A 9,027-nucleotide genomic window follows, 5' to 3' on the forward strand; every position below is an offset into this window, starting at 1 on the left:
CCAGCCAGCTGTGCCGCTGCCCCTGGAGCCCTGGCTGGGCCCTGGCCCCCCCGCCGTGCCAGGCCTCCCGCGCCTGCTGGGCCCAGGCCCGGGGCTGCAGGCGTCCTTCGGGCCCCACGCCTTCAGTCCCGCCTTCGCGGAGGGCTTCGCCCTGGAGGAGGCGTCCCTGCGGCTGCTGGCCAAGGAGCACGCGCAGGCTCTGGACAGGGCCTGGCCTCCCGCCTGAGTCGGGGCCGCCCGGCCCTCCCTCCTCGGCCCGTCTGGGGCCACCCCTGCCTTGCAGGGGGACGGGCACCGTCTCAGGAAGGAGGTGGCCTGGGCCTCCCGGCCGCGGGCCGGGCTGAAGTGGGCGGTGCCGCTCGGGGCAGTAAGGCTGCGGTCACCAGCCCCGGGCATCGGCGCGCCCAGGACCCCCGCCGGCTCCTCATCCTGTGCAGCAGAGGAGTCTCCTGGACACTGACGTCACAGAACAGCAGTGGCAGCTCGCGGTCCCTGCTGTCTTTCCCCAGGTGCCTCCGGGGCCCATCGCTTTACCCCCGTGACAGCTGCTCTACGGGGGGACACAGGCCCAGGGAGGCCAGCTTCCTGAGGCCACACGGCCACTGGGGGTGGAGCTGGTTTTCAAGCTTGTTGCCCCCAAGTCCGTCACCCCAGGTGCCATGCTGAGTCCACACTGGGGTGGGACGCAAGGGGACCCGGGCCGTGTGCAAAGGGCGGGTTCTCAGGCAGAAGCCCGTGGACGGTCTCCTCCATTACGGGTCAAAATGTGGCTTCTGTCCCCACTGACCACAGACCCGACACATCTGGCCCAGTGACATCTGTCCATGCAACCCAGCCACGTGCCCCCAGGGCGTGACGGACCCCCTCCCAGAACAAGGAGGCATCGAGGGCAAGGGGCAGGGTGGGAGCCTCCCCATGGGACGGGGCAGCCGGGGACGTGACGGGAGAGGACGGGCTCCAAGGCAGGAGTTACACGCGACCAGCACCCTCCCTCCTTTGAGCTCCGTCCGTGAAGTAACCACAGGTTCACTTCCGGGTCCTCACACCCACTGGGGTTCGAGCTGCCCTGCTCACCCCGTCCTGCCTGACATGTCACATGAGCCCTTGGGCCCCGTCTTCTTTACATGGTGGCAGCGGGCCAGCTGCCCAGCCCCCCACCCATCATCCCCCATCAATCCAACCCTCCACCCGTCCGTCCATCCATCATCCATCAATATAATCATCCATCCATCCAAACACCACCCATCATCCATCCATCCTCTAGCAACGGGGACGTAATGGGGGCAAAACAAGACAAAACCCCTACCCTAACGGATGGGAGACAGACAAGAAGCACAATTAAATAAATACGTACACACGGAAAACAGCAGCTGGCTGTGAGTGCTGGGAGGAAACAAAACCGGAAGAGGCAGCCTAGAGTGCGTGTCAGGACTGTGGTTTAACGGGGTGGTCGGGGGCCTCTGGGAGGTGACATCGTGGAACTGGAGGAGATGAAAGAGGGAGCCATGGGAACACCTGGGGGGGAAGAGGCACCCAGGCAGAGGGAACAGCACATCCAAAGGCCCTGGGGCAGGTGTGAGGGAGGAACCAGCAGGAGGCCCCTGTGGCTGGAGCAGTGAGGCGCCCGCAGGGAGGGGCCAGGAGGCAGGCCTGGCAAGGCTTTGTGGCTGCTACAACTTTGTTTTTACCCTGAGAGCCAAGGGGACCCCGGGAGGGTTGGGACCCTCCGCCTGCTCTGGGCTGGGCCCCCAGGGAGGGCGAGTAATCCGCCTGGCAGTCTTCCTAAGAGGATGAGGCCTCCCGCCTTCCTGGGACAGACTTAGTCCCCAGCCCCGCCCACCCAGCTAGACAAGCAGAGGAGCCTGGAGGGCCCGGGTCCAGCGCCCACGTGGGGCCCTCACCCCACCCCCTCTCCACGCCCCGCAAGGCCTGGCCTCGCCCCGGGGCCCCAGGCAGGGCAGGGGTTAGCGCTGCTGGGAGCTGGGGTTCCCAGTCTGGGGGTCAGGTTCACGGTGGTCAAGAATCCAGGATGCACTTCCTGGGGGGGTGGGGCTGAGGAGGGAGGGGCGGGGGAGCCTGAGACCCGGGTGCCACGCAGGTGGACAGGAGGGTGGTGGGGAGCCCCAGGCCCCGGCTCTTCCCAGTGACTGACCAGTGCGGATAACACGTGACTTGGGCAAGAAAGGAAGCCCCTCCCCTCTGGCTGGGTTTGCTAAACTGGGTAGGGGGCTGCAGCCGGGAGTCCTGGAGCTGCCCTTGTCCAAGGGAACTAGCCCCTGGGGCTACGGGGACCCAGAGATGGAAGACACTGACGTCCCCGAGGCCAGCGCCCACCCCAGACGCCTCGGTTTCGGGAGGTCTCAGGTAGCCTGGAGCAGAGTGGAGTCGCTTACAACCAAGAAAGTTACGTCTCCTGCCGGGGTGGAGGCCGAGGGCGCGGAACCCCGAGGCCGGAGGTGCTCCCTGCCTGCCTGCCTGCCTCCTGGCTCCAGCAGCGGACGGCACCCAGCGGCACCCAGGGCCCGGCGTCACTCTGGGGACCCCCTCTGTTCTCAGGAAACTGCTTTCTCCAGGAAAATCATGTGCCTCCGGGATCCTCCTTCGGGGCCTGGTGAGGTCCCTGCCGGGTCGGGGTGGCCTGGGCCCGTCCCCGCTAGAACTTCCGGTTCTTGCTCAATCGGTTGTGACGCCAAATGTTGTGTTTCCGCAGCAGCCGCCAGTACTCCCGGGTCTCGGGGTCCAGCTCCTCCAGCTTCTTGGGGGGGCCCGTGTTCATCTGGAACAGCCTGATGGGGTGTGGGCAGGGGTCAGGGCTGCACGGCAGACAGCCCCCCAGCTCCCCTGCCCCGGGCACCCCGGGTAGAGGCAGCAGCACATGGGGCCCCCTACAGAGGCCCCCGGCTCCTGGCCCCGGAAAAGCTGCCCCACCCCGGAGGCGCCCGTGAGGTGGGCACACACCAAGTCTTTCCCTGCCTCCTGCCCGCTGTCTGTATGTCCGCCTTGGCACCTCCTCACCCACTCACTCAACCTTTCCCAACCTCCCCCAGCGCGACGATTAGCACAGGTCAATGGCTTCAGTGTTTTGCTACTGGTCTTGGCGCCATGAGCAAAATCTGCTCCGTATCCCCTCTGGCCCTGCAAGGGCCGGGATCCGTCACTTCCCTGCCTTACCTTCCTCTCTTTTCCATCTTCACTTCCTGTTATTCCTGCCCCAGGGCCTTTGCACTGGCTGTTCCATCTGCCTTTAAAGCTCCTTCCACCCACTCAGGTCTGGAGCCACCCATCAGCTACCCAGGGGAGCCCTCTGAAAAGCATAAGGGATCAGCTAGGCCAACCTCACCCCATCACTTGGTCTCCCGGGTCTCCGGCCTGGCCCACTCACCACTCAGGGTACTCCTCGTCTGGCTTCAGGACCACGTCCTGGCCCTCCTTGTAGATGTTGACGCCCATGGCATGTGTGGCGAGTCGGACAGGGTCTGTGCATACGTCTGGGTCCTTCAGGGCCTCGCTGACCGCACCGCCCTTGCCACCTTTGCCCCCCTTCATGACTGGGGGGAGGGAGAGAGTCGTTCCTGTCCGGCTGTGCCCTCATTGGCCAGCCTTCCCTACTGTCCCCTCTTTCTCCAGGGGGCCCCAGGCCCCGACGAGACTTTTGTCTGCTGCACCCAAAATGATTTTTTTAAATTTATTTATTTATTTTAAAATTTTCTTTAACATTTACTCATTTTCAAGAGACAGAACAGAGTGTGAGCCGGGGAGGGGCAGAGAGAGAAAGGGAGACAGAATACAAAGCGGGCTCCAGGCTCTGAGCTGTCAGCAAAGAGCTTGATGTGGCTCGAACTCACCGAGGGTGAGATCATGACTTGAGCCGAAGTCAGACACTCACTCAACCGACTGAGCCACCCAGGCGGCCCTAATGTTTATTTTTGAGATAGAGAGCGAGAGCAGGGGAGGGGCAGAGCGAAGGGGAGAGGGAATCCTTAGCAGCCGGCCATGAGATCGTCACCTGAGCCTAAGTCCAACGCTCAACCGAGCCACCAGGCACCCATGCACCCAAAATGACTTTAAGTGTGGAGCACAGATACTGCACTAAACCCTGACACGCAGAGTGACCAGGTCATTGCTCTCCAATTGTTTTGATTCCTTCTGTTTATTTCGCGGAGAACGGGCTGGTATGTGCCTTAAACGCCCAACATTTTGTCAGATCCCTCCTTTCAACAAAGAAGATCAGATCCAGCTTATTTTGCCTTTGCTTGCATGGCTAATGCTTAGATGAGCCCCTCTGCTTCCTCGAATTTCCGGTGACGAGTAGCCCAAGGTCACACAGTGACGTTGAGGGCACAGACAGAGCTGGGACCCAAGTTCACAACACTCCACCCCGCACCCCCACAACAAAAGCATCCCGCACCTGCGCAGTGAGCCGAATCACTTCCTAGGGACCTCAGGGCGCGCCTGCGCAAATCACTCAGCGTCTGCCTCTTTACGCTTGCGCCGGGAGTCCAGGCACCACCTCCCAAAGCAGCACCTGCGCACGACTAACTCCCAGTGTCCCAAACCATGCCCATCTGGGTCCCACTTAACCCAGCTCACCCGGTCTCTTGGCATAACCCCGTACAAGGAGTCTCCCCGGCTCGACAGGGACCGGGAGGTCTCGGGCCGCCCAGGTGGCCCAGGTCCGCGTAGCCCCGAAGAGGCATCTGGCCGCCATGACGTATGCCGGCTGCCCGCACGTGCACTTTTCCGGGAGATGACAGCGGCTAAGGGGTGCTTGGGAGTTGTAGGCTCCTAGAGGTTTCTGGGAAATGTAGTACTCCACGCTTAGGCATTCGCTGGGGCTTCTTTAAACTTTCACAGGTATCCTCAGTTACTGTGTGAGGGGACTTTCCAAAGATATTTCATTTGCTTATTGCCTTTATTCGGTTACTTATCACTTACTTTAAGGTCACTCTTTGTGCCTTCCCGACTCTATTCAATGAGCAATTACTGAAAAACTACAAGTAATTGGCTAATACTGAATAGACTCATTATCCTCCATTCCTTTTGCTAAATCTGTAACCAGCTCGATTTCGTTTACTCCTCACAAGTAGGAGGTCGGTGCTATTATTATTCCCAGTTTATAATTGCGGAAGCGAAGTTCAGGGAGGGAAAGTTACGCCAGGGCGCGCCGTTCGGCTTCCCTAAGGTGAGCGAAACCGGAAGTCCGTGTACAATAGGGTCTCGGCGCTGCTTCCGGTGTTCCTGGAGTCGAAAGAGACCGCCTCTCCCTCTAATACTTTCCAATCCCATTTCTTCTCATCCGCTGAATGATGCCCGCGGCCGTAGATGGCAGGCAATGATCACTAGCCCCGTTTTGTGATTGAGGAAACGGGCCCAGAGGCCAGTCCGGGCTCCCACTCTGTGTAAACAGAGGCCCTGGACTCGAACCCTTGGTTCCGACACCCGGCGCTCCGGAGTTGCAAAGCTGGCTGGGAAAACTACATTTCCCAGCAGGCCTTGCAAATGCGCGCAGGCCCAGTGGGCCGGGAGCGCTGCGCGAACAGACCTGCCGGCGCCGCGCCCCTGCGGGACTGTCCTCCCCGGGCGTGGGGCCCTGGGGGCCGTGCGGGCTGAGGCCACCTCGGTGTGGGAAGTGAGTGGCCCGGCGGGGCAGAGCGACGTCTGGAGCCGGCAGCTGAGGTAGGGAGTCTGAAGTGTTGAGTCTGGGGTCCTCGAGAGGATTGGGGTCTCAACTTGTAGCTTTAGGCTCGAGCGCCGTCCTCGGGCTGGGTTCTGAGGTCCGGGTCAGAGTCTGGGGTTGATCTGGAGCCTGACATTGGAGGTTTTGCGACGAGGCTCTGCTTTCTCGGTCTTGGATCTCGGCTTACACTGCGGTCTGGAGGCCGAGGTGTCAGGGACCTGTACCAACCGCGTGCGTCGAGTCAGGGTGTGCCTCCCACCTGGGTTACACGTCGCGGTGGGGGAAGATGTGGAAGAACAGAGGCTGGGGTGGGCTGGGCCCTCGGCTGGGAGAGGTCTGGGGTGGCAGGCACGGGGGTACCCGGGGCTTGGAGCCTGTGAAGCCGCTGTCTTACAGCTGCCTATTCTGGGCCTCAGTTTCCTCATCTATACAATGGGGATCATAGGGGGCCCTTCCTCGCAGGGTCTGGTGCCTCTTAAATTGTGTCCTGCATGAACGGCGCCCACCTAGAGCCTGGCACCCAGTTGGCACCCAGGAGATCGTTATCTTTGCATCTGTCTTCCAGATGCTGGTCCAGGCATGGAATTCCTGACGACGCCCCAGTCCCCCCCCGGCCCTCCAGCTATGGACTTGGAGGAGCCCCGGGACGCACCTTCACCCCCTCAGGACCTCACCCCCAGCTGCCCGTGGGACCCGGTGCCGGGCGGCTCCGGCAGCCTGAATCAGATGGACCTCGACGGGCCGAGTATCCAGGAACTGGTGCACCAGTTTGAGGCTCTGCCTGGTGATCTGGCGAGCCTGGCCCCGGACGGCCCTCCCTGCCCCCTGCACGTTGCCACCGGCCACGGCCTGGCCTCCCGGGACGTTGCTGATGCCCACGGGCTCTTGTCGGCCGAGGCCGGCCGGGACGACCTGCTGAGCCTTCTGCACCACGAGGAGTGTCCACCCCCCCAGCCTCGTCCGAAGGAGCCGCCAGACCCCGTGCCTCGCCTGTTGCAGCCCCCAGAAGACCCGGACGAGGAGCCCGGCGCCCCTGAATGGCTGGAGGGAGCTTCTGCCGAGCAGGGTGGCAGCCGGAGCTCCAGTAGCTCCCCGGAACCCTGGCTGGAGACAGTCCCTCTAGTTACTCCGGAAGAGCCATCTGCCAGCGTCCAGGTAGAGCCCGCCCCGCCTCCTGGGCCGCCTCTGCTGCCAGCAGCCAAGCCAGGGGACTCAGCCCTGCCCCTCTTCTGTCTTCTTCCAGAGCCCCAAGACCCTGCGGTCATACCCTGCCCTCCAGGAGGGTGAGTGTCCTGCCCATGCTGGCCCCAGGGCCTTGGCACTTTCAGAATAGCTCAGCTCAGGCTCCCAAGTCGGCACCAAGTTTGCCAGTGGGGAGTTGCTTCTAGCGAGGCTCTGAGGTTGGTCGAGTACATTCCAGACAGTCTGGGACAGCGAGAGAGAGCAGGGAGAATGTTCTAGAATGGACGGGACGGAAGGGCAGGTTTGGCGTTTGCAGCACTGGGTTCTAGAGCAGGGGTGGCAAATTACCGGCTTCCGCCCAGATCCGACCCACCGCCTGTTCCGGCATGTCTCGGGAGCTAACGATGGCTCTTATGTTAAAAAAAATTTTTTTTTCTTTAATGTTTTTCTTTATTTTGAGAGAGAGAGAGTGAGCACGAGCAGGGGAGGGGGAGAGAGAGAAGGACAGGCCCAAGCAGGCTCCGCGTGTCAGCACAGAGCGCGGGGCTTGAACTCACAAACGGTGAGATCACGACCTGAGCCAAAATCCAAAAGTCGGATGCTTAACCGACTGAGCCACCCGGGCGCCCCAACTCTTAGATTTTTAAGCAGTTGGAAAAAAATAGGATATTTCTTGATGTATGAAAACTATGTGCAACCTCAGAGTTCAGCATCCACGAATAAAGTTTTATTGAGACACAACTATGCCCATTTATTTACGGATTGTCCATGGTGGCTTTCACGTCACAATGGCCAGGGGTTGACTAGTCCACAAAGACAAATGTATTTACTGTCCGTCCCCTTGCATAAGCAGCTTTGTCAACCTCTGCCCTGTGGGCGTGGAAAGAACCAGTTCTGGGCGTCTAGAATGTTCTAGGATTTGCACCTAAACTACTGAGGCTGTAAGTCAAAGAGCATGTTTTATGGTTGTGGGAAGGGGAGCTGGTTTGGACCTATTGTTCCAAGAAGGTGCTGGAATCAATGGGTGGAGCTATGAGTCACCCAGAGAGTTCCAGAATGTGGCATTTTGCCTGTGGTTCTGGATTACAAACCCAGGCTGGTGAGAGTGTTCTGGAACGCACAAAGCTATCTAGACTGCGGGAGTTTCCTAATCATGGGTGGAAAACAGCTTATCTCTGGTTCCAGACCAAAGGAAGGGTGTTCTGGCACTGTGGACAGGGCTGTCTGATTCTAGAGTGATCAGAAAGTTCTAGAGTCGTGCTATACAATAGAGTCGTATTAGGAGCCACGTGTGACTTGATTTCCTAGTTATCTGCTTTAAAAAAAAATAAACAGGTAAAACTAGTAATAGTTTATTTTTTAAGTTTTTAAAAAAACATTTGAGAGAGGGAGAGAGAATCCCAAGCAGGCTCCGCTCCATCAGTGCAGAGCCCGACGTGGGCCTCAATCCCACGAACCGTGAGCTCATGACCTGAGCGGAGATCAAGAGTCAGACCCTCAACCCAGTGAGCCCCCCCTCCTCAGGGCCCCCCCCAATTAATAACATGTTAATTAACTCCATGCATTTAAAGGGTCGTTTCAACGTATAATCGGTATCTTGCAGTTGTTTTACGTTTTTTTCATAGTAAATGTTCGAAATTCAGTACGTGTTTTACACTCACAGCACGTTTATTTCAGAGGCACAACACCCACGCGGGCCTGGCCGTTAGCATCTTGATTGGATGGTGTGGTTCTTGAGCTTCAGACCTGGCTGTGGTTCCAGAAAGCTTAGGGTTCTCCGGCCCTGGGGCCAGTACCTGCCACTCTAAACCAAAAACAGCGGCAGCCCCTGGCTAGGACACTGCAGGATTGACAGAGCCACCTGGTTCTAGGCTGCGCAGGGAATTACGGAGCCGTGAGGGCAGGGTTCTGTGTGGCTCTGGGCTGGGAAGAATTCTAGAACTTCCCGCAGAGTCGTTCCTTTCTGGGCTGCTCCGAGAAGTCTGAGAATCACCGGGCGCAGCTGAAGTGTCCCAGCTATTCGAGGGCGTTCTAGAACCATAGGAAGCGCTACCTCATGTCGTCACAATGAAGTTGCAGAATCACAGAGTGGGAAAAGATGGTTCTGGAGTGGTGCGTGTTTCTAGAAGCCCTGCAGGATTCTGTGGCGGGGGGCCTGGCTGGGGGGT

The 9,027-nt window shown here is 59.5% G+C and overlaps 3 protein-coding genes across 3 annotated transcripts in view; 2 read left to right on the forward strand and 1 right to left on the reverse strand.

Annotated features, from left to right (window-relative positions):
* RAX2 (retina and anterior neural fold homeobox 2) overlaps positions 1-226 on the forward strand; it is a 1,439-nt gene extending 1,213 nt beyond the window's left edge. The window contains exon 2 of the mRNA XM_077751776.1: positions 5-226. Within this exon, the coding sequence (XP_077607902.1) occupies positions 5-226 (222 nt within the window). The remainder of the gene's footprint in view (positions 1-4) is intronic.
* A 1,188-nt stretch (positions 227-1,414) lies between these two features.
* Positions 1,415-4,735, reverse strand: MRPL54 (mitochondrial ribosomal protein L54). Its single transcript, XM_077747390.1, has 3 exons — positions 4,591-4,735; positions 3,383-3,548; positions 1,415-2,786 (listed from the first exon to the last, which is right to left on the reverse strand). Exons 1-3 carry the CDS (start codon positions 4,706-4,708, stop codon positions 2,654-2,656), a joined length of 417 nt encoding a protein of 138 aa, XP_077603516.1. The 5' UTR covers positions 4,709-4,735; the 3' UTR covers positions 1,415-2,653.
* Positions 4,736-5,255: 520 nt separating this feature from the next.
* The window catches only part of APBA3 (amyloid beta precursor protein binding family A member 3), a 6,922-nt gene continuing 3,150 nt past the window's right edge, over positions 5,256-9,027 (forward strand). The window contains exons 1-3 of the mRNA XM_077747516.1: positions 5,256-5,676; positions 6,243-6,832; positions 6,921-6,960. Coding sequence (XP_077603642.1) covers positions 6,257-6,832; positions 6,921-6,960 — 616 coding nt within the window. The 5' untranslated portion in view covers positions 5,256-5,676; positions 6,243-6,256. The remainder of the gene's footprint in view (positions 5,677-6,242; positions 6,833-6,920; positions 6,961-9,027) is intronic.

This window comes from Crocuta crocuta, unplaced genomic scaffold (genome assembly GCF_008692635.1).
Source record: "Crocuta crocuta isolate KB4526 unplaced genomic scaffold, BGI_CrCroc_1.0 scaffold110, whole genome shotgun sequence".
In the NCBI taxonomy this organism is placed as follows: Eukaryota; Metazoa; Chordata; class Mammalia; order Carnivora; family Hyaenidae; genus Crocuta; species Crocuta crocuta.

Coding starts and splice junctions, on each gene's coding strand:
- MRPL54 (XM_077747390.1), bottom strand. CDS start 4,708: ATGGCGGCCAGATGCCTCTTCGGGGCTACGCGGACCTGGGCCACCTGG. Junction 3,549..4,590: donor GGGTTATGCCAAGAGACCGG/GTGAGCTGGGTT, acceptor CCCTCCCCCCAG/TCATGAAGGGGGGCAAAGGT. Junction 2,787..3,382: donor GACGAGGAGTACCCTGAGTG/GTGAGTGGGCCA, acceptor ACACCCCATCAG/GCTGTTCCAGATGAACACGG.